Source organism: Capricornis sumatraensis, chromosome 15, assembly GCF_032405125.1.
Source record: "Capricornis sumatraensis isolate serow.1 chromosome 15, serow.2, whole genome shotgun sequence".
NCBI classification, from domain to species: Eukaryota; Metazoa; Chordata; class Mammalia; order Artiodactyla; family Bovidae; genus Capricornis; species Capricornis sumatraensis.
This window is the reverse complement of record NC_091083.1, coordinates 4,223,597-4,238,458: the sequence shown is the minus strand read 5'-3', so window position 1 is coordinate 4,238,458 and position 14,862 is coordinate 4,223,597. Positions and strand designations below refer to the sequence as shown.

Here is a 14,862-nt window from a genome sequence, read left to right as displayed (position 1 = left end):
CATTCGTTTTATTTTTTTAGATTCTACGTACTAGTGAAAGCATTTTGAATGCCCATTGTTTAATCAGAGAATGTTCCCGTCTCTTTCTTCTGCAGAGCAGAATCTCAGGTCAGAGGAGGTTCATTTAACTGGACAGTTGCAGGATGTAGAGGAGGAAAAGGATGATTCAAACGAAGAAGAGAACAAGGACGGCCTTGTAGATGACGAGGACGAGAAAGAGGACCTTGGTTACGAAGAGGAAGCAGAGGAGGAGGAGGAGGACGGCCCGGCTGCTGGCGGGGACGTGGAGAAGAGTGATGCCCAGGACCCGGAGCCCCCGAGGGAGGCCCGGGAGGACGAGGCGCCCGGGGAGGTGGGAGACGACAGCCTGCAGCAGCCCTGCCCAGCTAGCACAGAGGCGCTGGGAGACTCATTGAGACAGCGCAAAAGTCAGCATGCTGATAAGGGACCGTCGGCCTAAGGACACTGTTTCCAAGAATACAGACCAAAAGAATATGTTAACTTCCCCTTTTGTCTGCCGTTTAAACCAAATTCTTATTTTCTTTTTGAATGAGCAAGCTTCTCTTAAACAATAATCTTTAGCCATTTGTCTCATGGCATTAAGCCTCGTGTATGTTAGGGAGAATCTTTCAGGCATGACAATCAGGATGCAGAAAAGCAAACATGGTGCTAGGGTCTGTTTGGGGCTGAGGTGAGCACACATTTGTTTACTCGGGGCTACAGAGCTCTGACCAGAGAACATGGTCCCCAGCGTCAGGAGCACTGTTACGGGCACAGACAGGGCTGCAGGCCCTTACTGTGAGAGCAGGGCAAGCTGAGCACCCTGAGTGTAGCAGACATCTTGCTTCCTCTTGTTTGAGTATTGATTTTTGTCAAACTGTAAGAAACATCAGGTGCCATATACAGGGATACTTTTTAGAAATAGAAGTTGAGAGGGCCTTGGAGATTATTATAGAAAATAGCCTGGAAATGTTCCTAACTCTGAACCTCCCTTCTTGTGTTTAATTTCTTACCTTTAACATTTCCAGTTTTCCTACCATGGGCCTGTGGGCTCCTCACCCTCTGAGCAACACCTCCTCAGTGAGAGGACTCGGGCAGCAGTCAGCTCGATATTAGCTATATTTGGTCTGCCTTAAGGGTTTAGAGAATCAAGCGGCACAGCCCATGAAGCCATGACTGCCAAGCGTCTCAAGCACAATGTAAGCTTGGGGATTCCAAAGGAAGTAGCAGTTTCACAGGAGAGAGTTTGCTTGTTTTTAGCCAAAACGTTTTTCAAAAGCTCCTTTAGCAATATTCTTTGAAGCCGGAAATCTCCTATGTCTTGCCAGTACAAGGTAATCTTATGATGAAAACTTGAATACTGTGTTGTTTTGCTTCCATTTCAAGGGGTTCCCTGGCTCTTGAACCAGTTTAATAATAACTGAAAAAACAGTTCTGATTTTCCTTCACTGATATGCTTTTGATGAAAGAACTAACGAAAGTGTGTATCTGAAAATGAAAGGTTTGATTTCGTTTCCTTCTTCCTTAATCTTGTAAAGAATTTTACTGCTATAAATCTCAATACTTAGTCTGCTAAAAGTACCCAGGGGGCCCCATGTCCTTTAAAAAATCCATCCATCTATCTGATTTATGTCTTAGAATAATTTCATAATATTAGATTCCAAGCTATGAAAGGTGTCTGAAGTTTATTGTACACCCTTTGAGTCCAGATAGTACAGGTTTATGGAATTCAAAAAGCTTCTGTCATTTTTTTTTCTTTTGATTTTTTATTGAAGGATAATTGCTTTACAGAATTTTGTTGTTTTCTGTCAAACCTCAACATGAATCAGCCATGGGTATACATATACCCCCTCCCTTTTCAACCTCCCTCCCATCTCCCTGCCCATCCCACCCCTCTAGGTTGATTCAGAGCCCCTGTTTGAGTTTCCTGAGCTATACAGAAAATCCCCGTTGGCTATCTAGTTTACATATGATAATGTAAATTTCCATGTTACTCTGTCATCTTTAAGAAGAAATATGCAGTACACTGCTATCTGCTGTTTAGATAACCCTTACCTTGTATTAACTTTGAACATGGGCTCACTGGAGGAGGGGGAGGTTCTGAAACTCTGCCCTGATGTGGCTGAATGAGTCTATTGCAAGCCTCACACAAAGGGAGTTTTTATTCTGACAGAATCCAGTTTTTAGAGTTGGTTATTTTTTATCTTTCCCACTTAGTCACCTGATAGTCTCATCCCCCAGTGTGATGACATTAAAAGTTGCTGATAATTTTTCTCTTTAGATAGCAACACAATCTCGAGTTTGAGGCCATCACAGAACTCACAGGCTGGGAAAACCTTGACTTGTGCTCACTTCTCGCCCGACTACCATCTGGGGCTCTGACACCTCACCCAAAGCACCAGTTCCAATGGTACCTCCAGGGAGGCAGCTCCATCTCCCTGATACCAGGAAGCCTTTCTGGAGCAGAGACAAGCTGAACCTGCCCTCCTGGCACTGGATTCTGTTTCTTTTCTAATCAGCTGAAAAAATTTTTCAAAGATAATTGAATTCAAGTTCAACAGTATGGAATAAGAAAGGCTTCATAGTTTGGCTTTTCTGTATGATACTTCGCCCCAAGCCCCCTCCCTCATATTGAAATAATTCTTTTTCTGTAAGTGAAGTATTTTACTAAAGGGGGCGGAATGAAGAAATAAAATCTACTTTGGCTTTTTATAAATGTAAGGCCAATTTCCAGTTGGACTTCTGATAGTATTTAATTATATAATAAGAAAAATGTATTTTCTTTCTCAACAATACTTTAAAAAAATAGAGGAAGAGGAGAAAACAGTTTGGAGATGTGGATTCATTAAAAGTTGAAGTATTTGCTATGGGGACTGTTTTTACAGTTTTGTTTTTTTTTTTAATATTCTGATGAGAGATGTACACAATCAAATTTAATTTCTTTCCACTTGCAACTTTTAAGTTCATTTTAAGTTCCTCCTGAATATAAAACTAAAGGAAAATATCAACCCAAAATAATTTAAAATTAGATTAACATTTCAATAGGAGTTGATAGATTTTTCCTGTAGGTAATATATTTAATCCAGAAGTCAAGTGCATAGAAATATGATTTTGATTCAAAAAATAAATTATCATACCTCCCTGTATTGCAATATCAGTTACTTAGTTATAGAATATCAAAGTTAGGTAAATTAAATAAACTTCATTTGGGAATGGGTGCAGAGCCTTCTGTGTGAGAAGTGAGAGCAGACTGTCTGTTCACTGGTTAGAGGGAAAGTTTGAAACCTCCAAGTTATTGTTTCCTTGATTTCTTCCTTTTATTATTTATCTCTTGGCAAATGACCCCAGCTTGCTTAGAGTTCTCATTCTGAAGCAACATGTAGGCAGTCTACTTCTTTCTTTCCCATTAAATTGTAAGTGTGAATGGATGAGAAGCTGGTTCATTCAACTCACATGGCTTGAACCTGTGAGTACAAACCCGCTGCTTTATCTTGGCACAAGGTCCCAGTTAGCCACAAGCCTCTCTGACTACAAGAAGAAATCCAAAATTACTACTGTGATAAAAAGCAAGCAAGCTTTGGTCAGGCTGACACTGATGGTGGAGGAAGCCAAATTTTGACTCTTTTATGGCCCAAATCCTTGTTGATAGCTGTGGTATTTCTACAAGATTTGGGTATGTGTGATTTGGGTAGATGATAGAAGTGTCTTTTAAGGTACTTGGCATGTGACTTTTTATTACCAAGTCCTTTAAGAGTGGAGCCTGATTTACAGAATGAGAAACATTAAAGAGTCCAAAGAAGAGTAGAGATAATAAGACGTACTTGAGCTTTTAGACTAAAACCTTAAATTGGCGTGAAGTAAGAAAAGGAAGGGGAGACTGGTGCTTTTTAAAATGTGTATCAGTAGGTTCCTATGTCTTTTATCTCAGTGTTAAAGTGTTATTTCTGCCAGTATTATAAATGTGTGGTTCACCCATCCTTTCAAATAATAACATTTGGGAAAATGGTGATGTAAATCTTCTGTGCCAACAGAAAAGTTTCTTCTTGTTCAGTATCTGTTTACATCAGTCTACATTATGATCCCCTTTAGAAGATTATAGCTTATCTTGAAAACTAAAAGTGGAGTCAAGTCAGATCGATCTGTATAGGGCAGCTTTTTGAACATCTTTCTGAGCCATGAGGTTTGGTTGAAAGGCCTTTGATAGTTTCAGATCAGGACACATGGCCTTCAGATGGCTTATTCTCAGTGAAACTTCATGTGAACTGTGACATATATATGTGACTCATACAACTTTAACATGTTTCTGGTGTATTTTAATCATATATGTTACTAAGCAGTGCAAATGTAGCTTCTTCCTGCAAATGTAGCTTTATACTAAAAATACTATTTATTTGTATTGCAATCCATTATAAATTTGTTATTTATATTCTTGTAATTGTCTAATTTTTTAGCCTAGTGATACTTATTTTTCTCTTCATCTGTATTTTCCTCAAATGGCATCAGCAGCAACTGGAGTAAGAGATCAAGATATGAGCCTCAAGCAGTACATTGCCTGAATTACAGATCACCTTATCACAGAATTGTATGTGATCCTTGATGCTATTTGTTTTCATTTTATTGTAAATTTCCACTTGCATCAAAACCTAATGATGGTGATAACTAAGTAAAAAGAAAACAAAAGTTATTTTTCATACAAGAAATTCACAGAAGTCATTTGCCTAGGCAGTGAAAAATATTACTTTGTTAAAAGTAATATGTGTCCATCCTCCATCCTGTCTGTTCATTGTTCCTCTCTTCCTCTTTGACTTGATGAATCCCGAACCCTTGCTTTAGCTTCTTTGAGAGGTTCACAAAAACTCAGGAGTGAGTGTAAAGATCCAAGGCTTTCTCCTCATCAGTTGTTGTGTTGCTTATGGAAACTCACTGCCCTCAGGTCCCCTCTTTCCTGAGGTTTGGAAGTGGCCGGCACTGGAGCAGATGGCAAGGGATGCTACTAACCCTTTGGGACACTGAGCTGACCTGGTCTCCTGGGCCATTCAGAATACTGCACCTGACCCTTCCTGTCAGTGTAGCAGTGGAAAAGCCCAAAGGACAGATTCCCTCAGAGACTGGGGTGAAACAATGGAATTAGAGTTTTCATTTTTGAAAGATGTTTGGGACATGTGTGGGCTTCCCTGGTAGCTCAGCTGGTAAAGAATCTGCCTGCAATGCAGGAGACCCTGGTTCAATTCCTGGGTCAGGAAGATCTCCTGGAGAAGGCATAGGCTACCCAGTATTCTTGGGCTTTCCTGGTGGCTCAGATGGTAAAGAATCCACTTGGAATGTGGGAGACCTGGATTCGATGCCTGGGTTAGGAAGATGCTGCCCTGGAGGAGGGCATGGCAAACCATTCAGTATTCTTACCTGGAGAATTCCATGAACAGAGGAGCCTGGCGGGCTGCATGGAGTCACAAAGAGCTGGACACAACTAAACAACTAAGCACACAGGGATGTGTAGTAAGAACAAAATAATTAAACTTCCATACGACCAAGTCCTTAGAGAAACTCGCTCAGCATGCTAATGGAAGAACATCCACTATGTGGTATCTTGACCTACTTGAACTTGGTCATACATGCTTGGTTGGGGCAAAGCCTGCAGCTTTTGAAACAAACACTGAGATGCAATCCACTTCTTTGCTCCAGTCTTCGAGGTTCTTTGAAATCTATTCCACAATAATAGGTTATGTCTTCTTAGGACATGTGACCCTCTTGAAACTTAGAACAGGATTAGACAGTCTAGCCTGTATTAGTTCAGTTCAGTTGCTCAGTCATGTCTGACTCTTTGCGACCCCATGGACTACAGCACGCCAGGCCTCCCTGTCCATCACCAACTCCCGGAGTCTACCCAAACTCATGTCCATTGAGTCAGTGATGCCATCCAACCATCTCATCCTCTGTCATCCCCTTCTCCTGCCCTCAATCTTCCCAGCATCAGGATCTTTTCAAATGAGTCAGCTCTTCCCATCAGGTGGCCAAAGTATTGGAGTTTCAGCTTCAACATCAGTCCTTCCAATGAACACCCAGGACTGATTTCCTTTAGGATGGAGTGGTTGGATCTCCTTGCAGTCCAAGGGACTCTGAGGTGTCTTCTCCAAAACCACAGTTCAAAAGCATCAATTCTTTGGTGCTCAGCTTTCTTTATAGTCCAACTCTCACATCCATACATGACCACTGGAAAAATCACATGGAACAACAGACTAGTTCCAAGTAGGAAAAGGAGTACATCAAGGCTGTATATTGTCACCCTGCTTATTTAACTTATATGCAGAGTACATCATGAGAAACACTGGGCTGGATGAAGCACAAGCTGGAATCAAGATTTCCAGGAGAAATATCAGTAACCTCAGATATGCAGATGACACTACCCTTATGGCAAAAACAATAACTAAAGAGCCTCTTGATGAAAGTGAAAGAGGAGAGTGAAAATGTCTGCTTAAAGCTCAGCATTCAGAAAACGAAGATCATGGCATCTGTTCCCATCACTTCATGGCAAATAGATGTGGAAACAGTGGCTGACTTTATTTTGGGGGGCTCCAAAATCACTGCAGTTGGTGATTGCAACCAAGAAATTAAAAGACACTTACTCCTTGGAAGGAAAGTTATGACCATCCTAGACAACCTGTGTTAACAGACTCCCAAATCTCAGGGGTTTTCAGAACAAGGAGAATTTTATTACTGTTTCACCGAGTTCAGCCGTCCCAGACAGGAGAGTCTGTCATGCAGGTTTTCCTCTGCACGACCGAGGTCAAGGGATACTCCGGCTGTGTAATGTGTGGCTTCTGAGGCAGCTGTGTTCACTCTGCCCCAGTTGCTGTGGAGGTGAGAGCACAAGGAGTGCTTCCAGGGGGTGTTAGAGCTGGGCTGAGTCCCTTCTGTGCACACGTCCTGGGAGAGGTCACAGCCAACTTGCAGTGGGGTTGGGCTGTGTCGTCTTGCCATGTGCTCAAGAAAAGTGAGCATTGCGAGCCAGCATCTCTGCCACAGTGACTTATCTTACCTATCTCTGTAACTCAAGTGCCTCACGAAAGGTAAGCTCATGAGAAACGTTAGTAATATGAATGTCAGTGTCACCGGAGAGGGAAGAACACATGCAGGCCCAGGGCTGGCTTCCTTCTGAACATTCTGATCATTGGTCTTCAAGATACCAGAGTTTTCAGAATGTTAGAGGTATGTTCTCATGGAGTTCATGTTTTGAGAGATGGAAATTAATGAGTGTAATAAGAAGGACAAATAAAAGAATTAAGAGATGCTATGTGAGTTTATAAGAAAGGAACCTAGTCTGGGTGGAGAGTTTGAATGGTATGTGTGACCAGGAGGGAAAGATTAGGAGTTTCTAAGGCAGATATGGACTTGGAACCCCTCTGATGAACACAAGCAACTTTTAAGCTGCAAATATTGAAAAACAGGATTAGCATTTATCTCAATGGGAGATTCTTAAGTATTCAGAGTGGATTCTGGATTTCATTTTCCTTTTTTTAGGGAATGAGAGAGGAACAGTTTCTTGTTAACCCTTGCATAAGATTTTTCTCCCATTTCTATATCTTTGATACCTAATCAGTAACTTACAAATCTTCCTAAATGGGTTTCTAATTAATAGATGTCTGATTAATCATGTTAACCTTAAAAATTATACTTTGGAAAATTTTATACCATCAAAGTTCTTTGTGTTCTGTTGTCCCTGTTGGGGCATATAATTCCTAAAATTATAATTAGTTACTTTGATAGAGTTCAGAGGATAAACCCAGAATCAGAGGAACAACCTGCCAAGTTTACAAGATTACAGAGCTGTCACTTTATGGAATTGTCCTTCAATCTCTAGTTCTCTGTGCAATAAATTCTGAGCATGAGTCTTGATCTAATAAGTAGCATTAGAAACAAGCAGGTTATGGATTAAGCATTGACTTTCAACTGTTTTGACTAATAAAAATATTGTACAGGATATTCTAAGACTTTTCACATCGTTGATTCCTTCTTAGATGGGAAGCAGCTGTGGGCAAAGCTATAGTTACACTGTGGCATCAGGGTTTTTGACCCTCCTTCACAGCCTTTATTCCACTGATTCTGGAAAAGTGTCACCTCCTAACAGTCAAATTGTCCTATTAAATGGCATAAAATAGGGCGATTTTTTTCTTCTGTGCTTCCAAGCACATATGAATAGTGTTGACATTTGTTTTAAAACTGCTACCTGTTTTCATGCTATAGCAGAAAGCAACCTCCCTACCCACCTCCATCCTGTGAGTACAACACAATCCTATTGACAGGTTAAAGTAGTGACCTCAAGAAACAGTTAAGCCCATGACCGTCTATGAGCTTTCTCATGAAATAGACTGCCTCATTCATATTATGCAAACAACACAGTGATTCAGGGGCAAACCCACAACAAGAGAAGTTTTAGCATACATTGTTCAAAAAAGGTTTAAATTGTTGTCCTTTGCAAGTTAATGACGCAAATCTCCAAGGAACAAGAAGGGAAAAAATCTCCAAGGAACAGGTGAGTTTAGCATTTCTAAAACTTATTTGATGAACAACATTGAGGGAACAGAAAATCTGAAAACTCTCCCACCACAAAAACTAGAAATCTTGGCTAAACTGTAGCTGACATCTTTTTAAGGCAAAGTTAGCCACTAAAGAAGGGAAAATTCACAGGGGTCAAAAACCATGAAGCCGATAAACACGGCCTGGTACTGGGACTGCCCTAGTAGCGGTGGTGGTGTGGGGGTGATGTTAGTGTTGGAAGCCGTGGCCCTAGGTAACCAGAGAGTGTGTGGTTTTTTGACCACATAGCTATGGGATACAAGGTCTTGACAGTACCAAGGTGGGAAGTTGGAACCAAAACTGTAAAATTCCCAATTACATCCTCAGTGAAACAAAAAAGTCTACTCACTAGCACATGGGGAAAGCTTATCTGTCTTGGCCTCATCTCTGTATAGAAAACAGTACTTTTCCTTGGGAAATCATAACCACAGGCCTGACTTTTACAAATTTAAGTTCAGATTTACATAAGCTTCATAGTCTCAAAAGGCCCCCAGTCAAAAAATTTTCATAAATTGGGGGCAGGAGGGTATACTAGTAAAAGGAGGACAAAACTAAGTACTCTTGAAATCACTGTTGACCGGGCATAAAAATTTCATTGATAAAGCCCACTTAAAGATTAATTCACAACTCAAAATTACAAATTACATAAGGAGACTTTTCACCAGACACAAGGATTAGATTTGCCCTAATCCCTGAGATAATATCAGATTAAAAACTTTAAACTTTTAAAGCATAAAAGAAGAGGGCACTTTCCCCCCCTTAGAATAATGTATTTTAGTTTCATCCACGCTGCAGGTATCAATAATTCAATCCTTTTTATTGGTGTGTAGTATTTCATTTTATGAATATGCAACATATTATTCTTCTGTTAACAGACATGCAGAGTACTTCTAGTTTTTGGCTGGCCCGTGTTATCTTCTGACTATGACATATTCCTGAATTACTTTACTATTATAGTAATCTTTGGTAGAAATATTGGAATGAATATCAGAAATATATTCCTCAGGATTTTCCAAGGTTTGTTCTTATGTCTTCTGAGAAACCTGTATGAGGGTCAAGAAGCAACAGTTAAAACCCGGTATGGAACAACTGGTTGGTTCAAAGTTGAGAAAGGAATATGACAGGGATGAGAAAGAAATATGACAGGGATGAGAAAGAAATATGACAGGGCTGTCTGCCGTCACTCTGTTTGTTTAATCTATACATTGACCACATCACGAGAACTGCTGGGCAGGATGAGCTACAAGCCAGAATCAAGATAGGCAGGAGAAACATCAACAACCTCAGATAGACAGATGACACCACCCTAATGGCAGAAAGCAAAGAACCTCTTGATGAGGGTGAAGGAGGAGAGTGGAAGAGCTGGCTTAAGACTAAATATTAAAGAAAGCTAAATCATGGCATCCAGCCCCACTGCTACATGGCAAATAGAAGGGGAAAAGGCTTAAAAGTAGTGACAAATTTCCTCTTCTTGAGCTCTAAAATCACTGGGGACGGTGACTGCAGCCATGAAATCAGAAGACAGTTGCTTCTTGGCAGGAAAGTGATGACAAACCTAGACAGTGTGTTGAAAAGCAGACACATTACTCTGCCGACAAAGGTCTGAATTGTCAAGGCTACGGTGTTCCCAGTGGTCATGTACGGTTGTGATAGCTGGACCGTAAAGAAGGCAGAACAACCAAAGAAATTATGCCTTCGAACTGTGGTGCTGGAGAAGACTCCTGAAAGTCCCTTGAACAGCAAGGAGATCAAACCAGTTAATCTTAAGGGAGATCAATCCTGAATATTCACTGGAAGGACTGATGTTGAAGCTGAAGCTCCAGTATTTTGGTCATCTGATGCAAACAAATGACTCACTGGAAAAGTCCCTGATGCTGGAAAAGATCAAGGGCAGGAGAAGAAGGCATCAGAGGATGAAATGGGTGGATGGCATCACCGATGCAATGAACATGAACTTGGGCAAACTCCAGGGAGATGGTGAGAGACAGGGAGGCCTGGTGTGCTGCAATCCATGGGATCACAAAGAGTCAGACAGGACTGGGCATCTGAACAACAACAACTATCTTTGATAGAAATATTGGAATGAATACCAGAAATATTTTCCTCATGATTTTCCAAGATTTGTTCTTATGTCACCAAAAGGCAATGTATTTTACCCCTGCAGGCAGCAGATACTGGAGCAGGTCTTCCTGGGGTGAATCCCAGGTCCACCATTTGCCAAGATTTGAACTTAAGCAAGTTATCTAACTTTTCTGTGCCTCATCATTACAGTGGGTATGTAAAGGGACATTCACATCCATTAATGACATTCTAGACAATTCTAACCAATCCTAATGAGGACAACTAGAAAAGTCGCTTTGTATATACATATACATGTACATATACACACATGCATATGAATACATATGAAAGTGTTAGTCACTCAGTTGTGTCCAACTCTTTGTGACCCCTTCATAGCCTGCCAGGCTCCTCTGTCCTTGGAATTCTCCAGGCAAGAATAATGGAGGGGCAGCCATTCCATTCTTATGTGTATGTAAATGTTCAGATAGTAAGAAACATTTTACATCCACACACACACATCTTGCTTAAAAGCATCAGAGTTTATAAGTTAATGAAGGATTCCCAGGTCACGATCTAAGGGAGACAGAAACAGCTTTCTACTGAGGGCATTTGCTGTTTCTAGAAGTGGAGATGGTAGGTGTGTTAAGAAGCTGAGTGATCTTTCTGAGAGTGCAGTCTCTCTGAGGAGTCAGAGACTGGCTAAAGACAGGATGGCCTGTTAATCCCCTCGTTTGGGCTGGATCTCTGAAAGGACGAACAGCAGAAATGAACTAGAAGCAGGCACAGCCTTGGTCTATCCAGTTCCTGAAAACAGAATGCTGTGACTCAGAGGCAAATGCAAATCCTTGGAGGAAGAAATTGGTTATGACTTAGCTCTTAAGTAGAGTGGAGAGCTCTCTTGCATTTTTCACTTTGCTGTGAGGTAGGATTTCATGATCTAAATAAATCCTGCGTCTCATAAAGCCCTGTGGATTATTGCATTCAAAGGACCATAATCTAGCAATCAAAAGTAAACTCTGATTTCCATATATTCCTTTCTTTCTCTGCCTCATTTAGTCCCAAAGCAATCAATCCCCTTCCACAAGTCAACATTATTCCCTCCTTTTAATCTCTAGTCTATCCCCAAATAATTCTCTCTGCTATTCCCAAAGACTGAGCATTAATCAATCTCACCTCACCTACACTTTCCTGTCACCTACCATTTCTCCTTTCTTACCCTTTCTGGAGAAAGATCCTTTTTCTACAGATCCTTTCTGATAGAGATACACCATCTCAGCTCCTAAGTGTTTTTTTTCACTGTACAGTTAGGCCATGTAGTCCAGGAAAGTTGTAAATACCAAAATGACATTGCCAGAATTTTGCTTGATTGTGAGGGGAAGTGGGAGAGAGGCTATGCAAGGTCATGTGTCAAAAGAAACTGTGCTGATTACACTTTCCATTTGCAGCCCACAACTTCCCTGGCTCATACCAGGAAGATCAAAATCCCTGTCAGGGGGTCTCTGTCAGGAGACACTGTCAAATTCAGCAGCTTCTGCCAACATTCATCACTGGAGGCATAAAATGGGAAAAGTCACTAATGGAGTTTCTAGAAACATGTAAGATTGAGTAACAAATCCCCTTGCCTCCCCAGAGAATCTCAGGCCCCCTTCTCCAGTGCCCATTCTTCAGATAGGGAAGTCTGATTCATTTGACAAACCTCCTCGAGGCAGAGGCCCCACTAGATGCCCCTCTCCTCCATGGCGGATGGGGGCAGTGGGCACACCCGGCCTTCCAGGTCCAACCACAGAGGCGGAGGGTGAGCCCTGCGTGGACTCACCCCTGCTGACTTCTTTCTGGTTTCCACTTGCTGTTGGAAAACTACTGCATTGGAAGCACGTTAGTGCCCACCCTGTGAGAAGAGCTGTCTTTCAGGATCTCTGACTGGGACTTGGGTTTTGTTTATGCTTCCATGAGAAAACTTCAATGAGAGGGAGTATCCCTGCTGTGACTTCCAGTTCCCTAATTCTACTCCAGGCCTCTGGCATGAGCCCCGCTAGGTGATCCTAAGGGCCATAAATATTCTTTCTTTATCCTCTTCAGCCTAGGTCTCTTTCACCAGTAGAGAGAATTCATGAGGCTCTTGCTTTAAGATTAAAATCCAGCAAATTTTGCTCCCTCACCTAATTGTTCCAACCAGGAGGTTTGCCAAGCCTCATTCCATCACCCTTGGCAGACAGGCCACCTTAGGTATACTTTCTGCCACATATGGGCACATCCCCTCAAACAAAACCACTCTACATTAATTGCAGCTTGTATAGCTTCTGACTTCCTAAGTCAGTCATGGTGTCAGATGTTAGATGTTATAGCATGTCACTATTTCTGTGTCTGTGCATATTTGTATCATTTTAGTAGAATGGTCAAATTACAACTATGTTTTTCACTTGACCCTTCCTTGGCATGGTATTTCCCACAGATTTCACAATGTTCTGGGGGCAATTATTTTATTCTGGTGGCTCAAAATTCTGAAGTCAACTCCCACAACAGCAGCCAGAAGCCAGATCCCCCAGAATTCACCACCAGTAAAAATACTGCTTTTACAATCAGACCCATTTCCCAGGTTCACAAAAAAAGATGTTTTCCTGCAGTTTCAGACACTGTTCCATTCCATAAGAATGAGAAGGGCTTCTCTTGTGGCTCAACTGGTAAAGAATCCACCTGCAATACAGGAAACCTGGGTTCGACCCCTGACTTGGGAAGATCCCCTGGAGAAGCGAAAAATTACCTACTCCAGTATTCTAGCCTGGAGAATTCCATGGTCTGTATAGTCCATGGGGTCACAAAGAGGTAGACATGACTGAGCAATTTTCAAGCACTAAAGCAAGCCTGTAGTTTCAGAGCTGCATAAAGACACATCTTGGACACACTGTACCATTCCATGAGAAAAAAGGTTAGGGGAGAGTGTTCTGTGAGTGTTGACTGCCATACCTGTTGTTACCTTGATTTGGTGAAACTCCACTGTCAGATGACTTCCCACAAGAAGTGGCAAGCAGCCTGCTTCTTTCAGACTACTCAAATACTTGACCATAGTAGTTGTTGTAATGAAAAGAAAAATGAAATAGAGTGTTTTTCTGGCAGGTTTGAGGAGACAATTATCAGCTTTCACAGGGGGTAAAACTGCTTTTGTATCAGGCCTCAATTCCCCGGTTCACAAAGATATGTTTCCCTGCAGTTCCATAGTGGTATAAAGACACTCCTGGGACCCACTGTACCATGTCTTGAGAAAAGAAGTTGGGAGAGTGTTCTGTGAGTGTTGACTGCCATACCTATTTTTACTGTGATTAGGTGAAATTGTACGGTCAGATGATATCCCAGCAAAAAGTGTCAGACAGCCTGTTTCCTTCAGGAAATTCAAATACTTGACCATAGTTATTGTTTTAATGAATCAAAATTGTGTTTTTCTGGCAAGTTTGAGGGTATGATTTTTCAGGTTTCATAGGGGGAATATACCAATTTTGCCATCAGACCCCAATTCACAGGCTCACAAAAGTATGTCTCCCTGTAGTTTAAGAGCTGTGTAAAGATCCTCCTAGGACACACTGTGCCAGTCAATGAGAAATTCTGTCAGGATAGTTGTTTTGTGATTGTTGACTACCATACTTTGTTTACCTTGATAAGGTGAAACTGTAATGTCAGAAAATTTCCAGCAAGTAGTGGTAAGCAGCCTATTTCTTTAGAAAACTGTTTAGAAAGCTCAAATATTGACCAAAGTTGATGTTTTAATGAAGAGAGAAATGAAACTGTGTTTTCCTGGCAGGCTTGAGCCTGCAACCATCCAGCTTTCACAGGGGGAAAATACTGCCTGTTACATCAGGCCCCAAATCCAAGGTTTACAAAAACATGGTTCCTTACAGTTTCAGAGCTAAGTAAGTACACACTTGGATACAATGTACTATTTCATGAGAAAAGATGTCAAGGGAGAGTGTTCTGTGAGCGTTGACTGCCATACCTGTTGTTACCCTGATTAGGTGAAACTGTACTTTCAGATAACTTCCCAGCAATAAGTTTCAAGCAGGCAGTTTCTTTCAGAAAGCATAAATACGTGACTAAAATTGTTGTAATGAAGAGAAAAATAAACCAGGATATTTTGGGGGCAGGTATGAGGCTGCAACTAACCAGCTTTCACAGGAGGAAAATATGCCTTTTAACATCATGCCCCTTTATCCAGGTTCACAAAAACACATTTTTTTC

The 14,862-nt window shown here is 41.3% G+C and overlaps 1 protein-coding gene across 1 annotated transcript in view; it reads left to right on the top strand.

The window, feature by feature from the left end:
- The window catches only part of TMX4 (thioredoxin related transmembrane protein 4), a 70,289-nt gene extending 65,665 nt beyond the window's left edge, over positions 1-4,624 (top strand). The window contains exon 8 of the mRNA XM_068986719.1: positions 96-4,624. Coding sequence (XP_068842820.1) covers positions 96-460 — 365 coding nt within the window. The 3' untranslated portion in view covers positions 461-4,624. The remainder of the gene's footprint in view (positions 1-95) is intronic.
- The last annotated feature ends 10,238 nt before the right edge of the window (positions 4,625-14,862 follow it).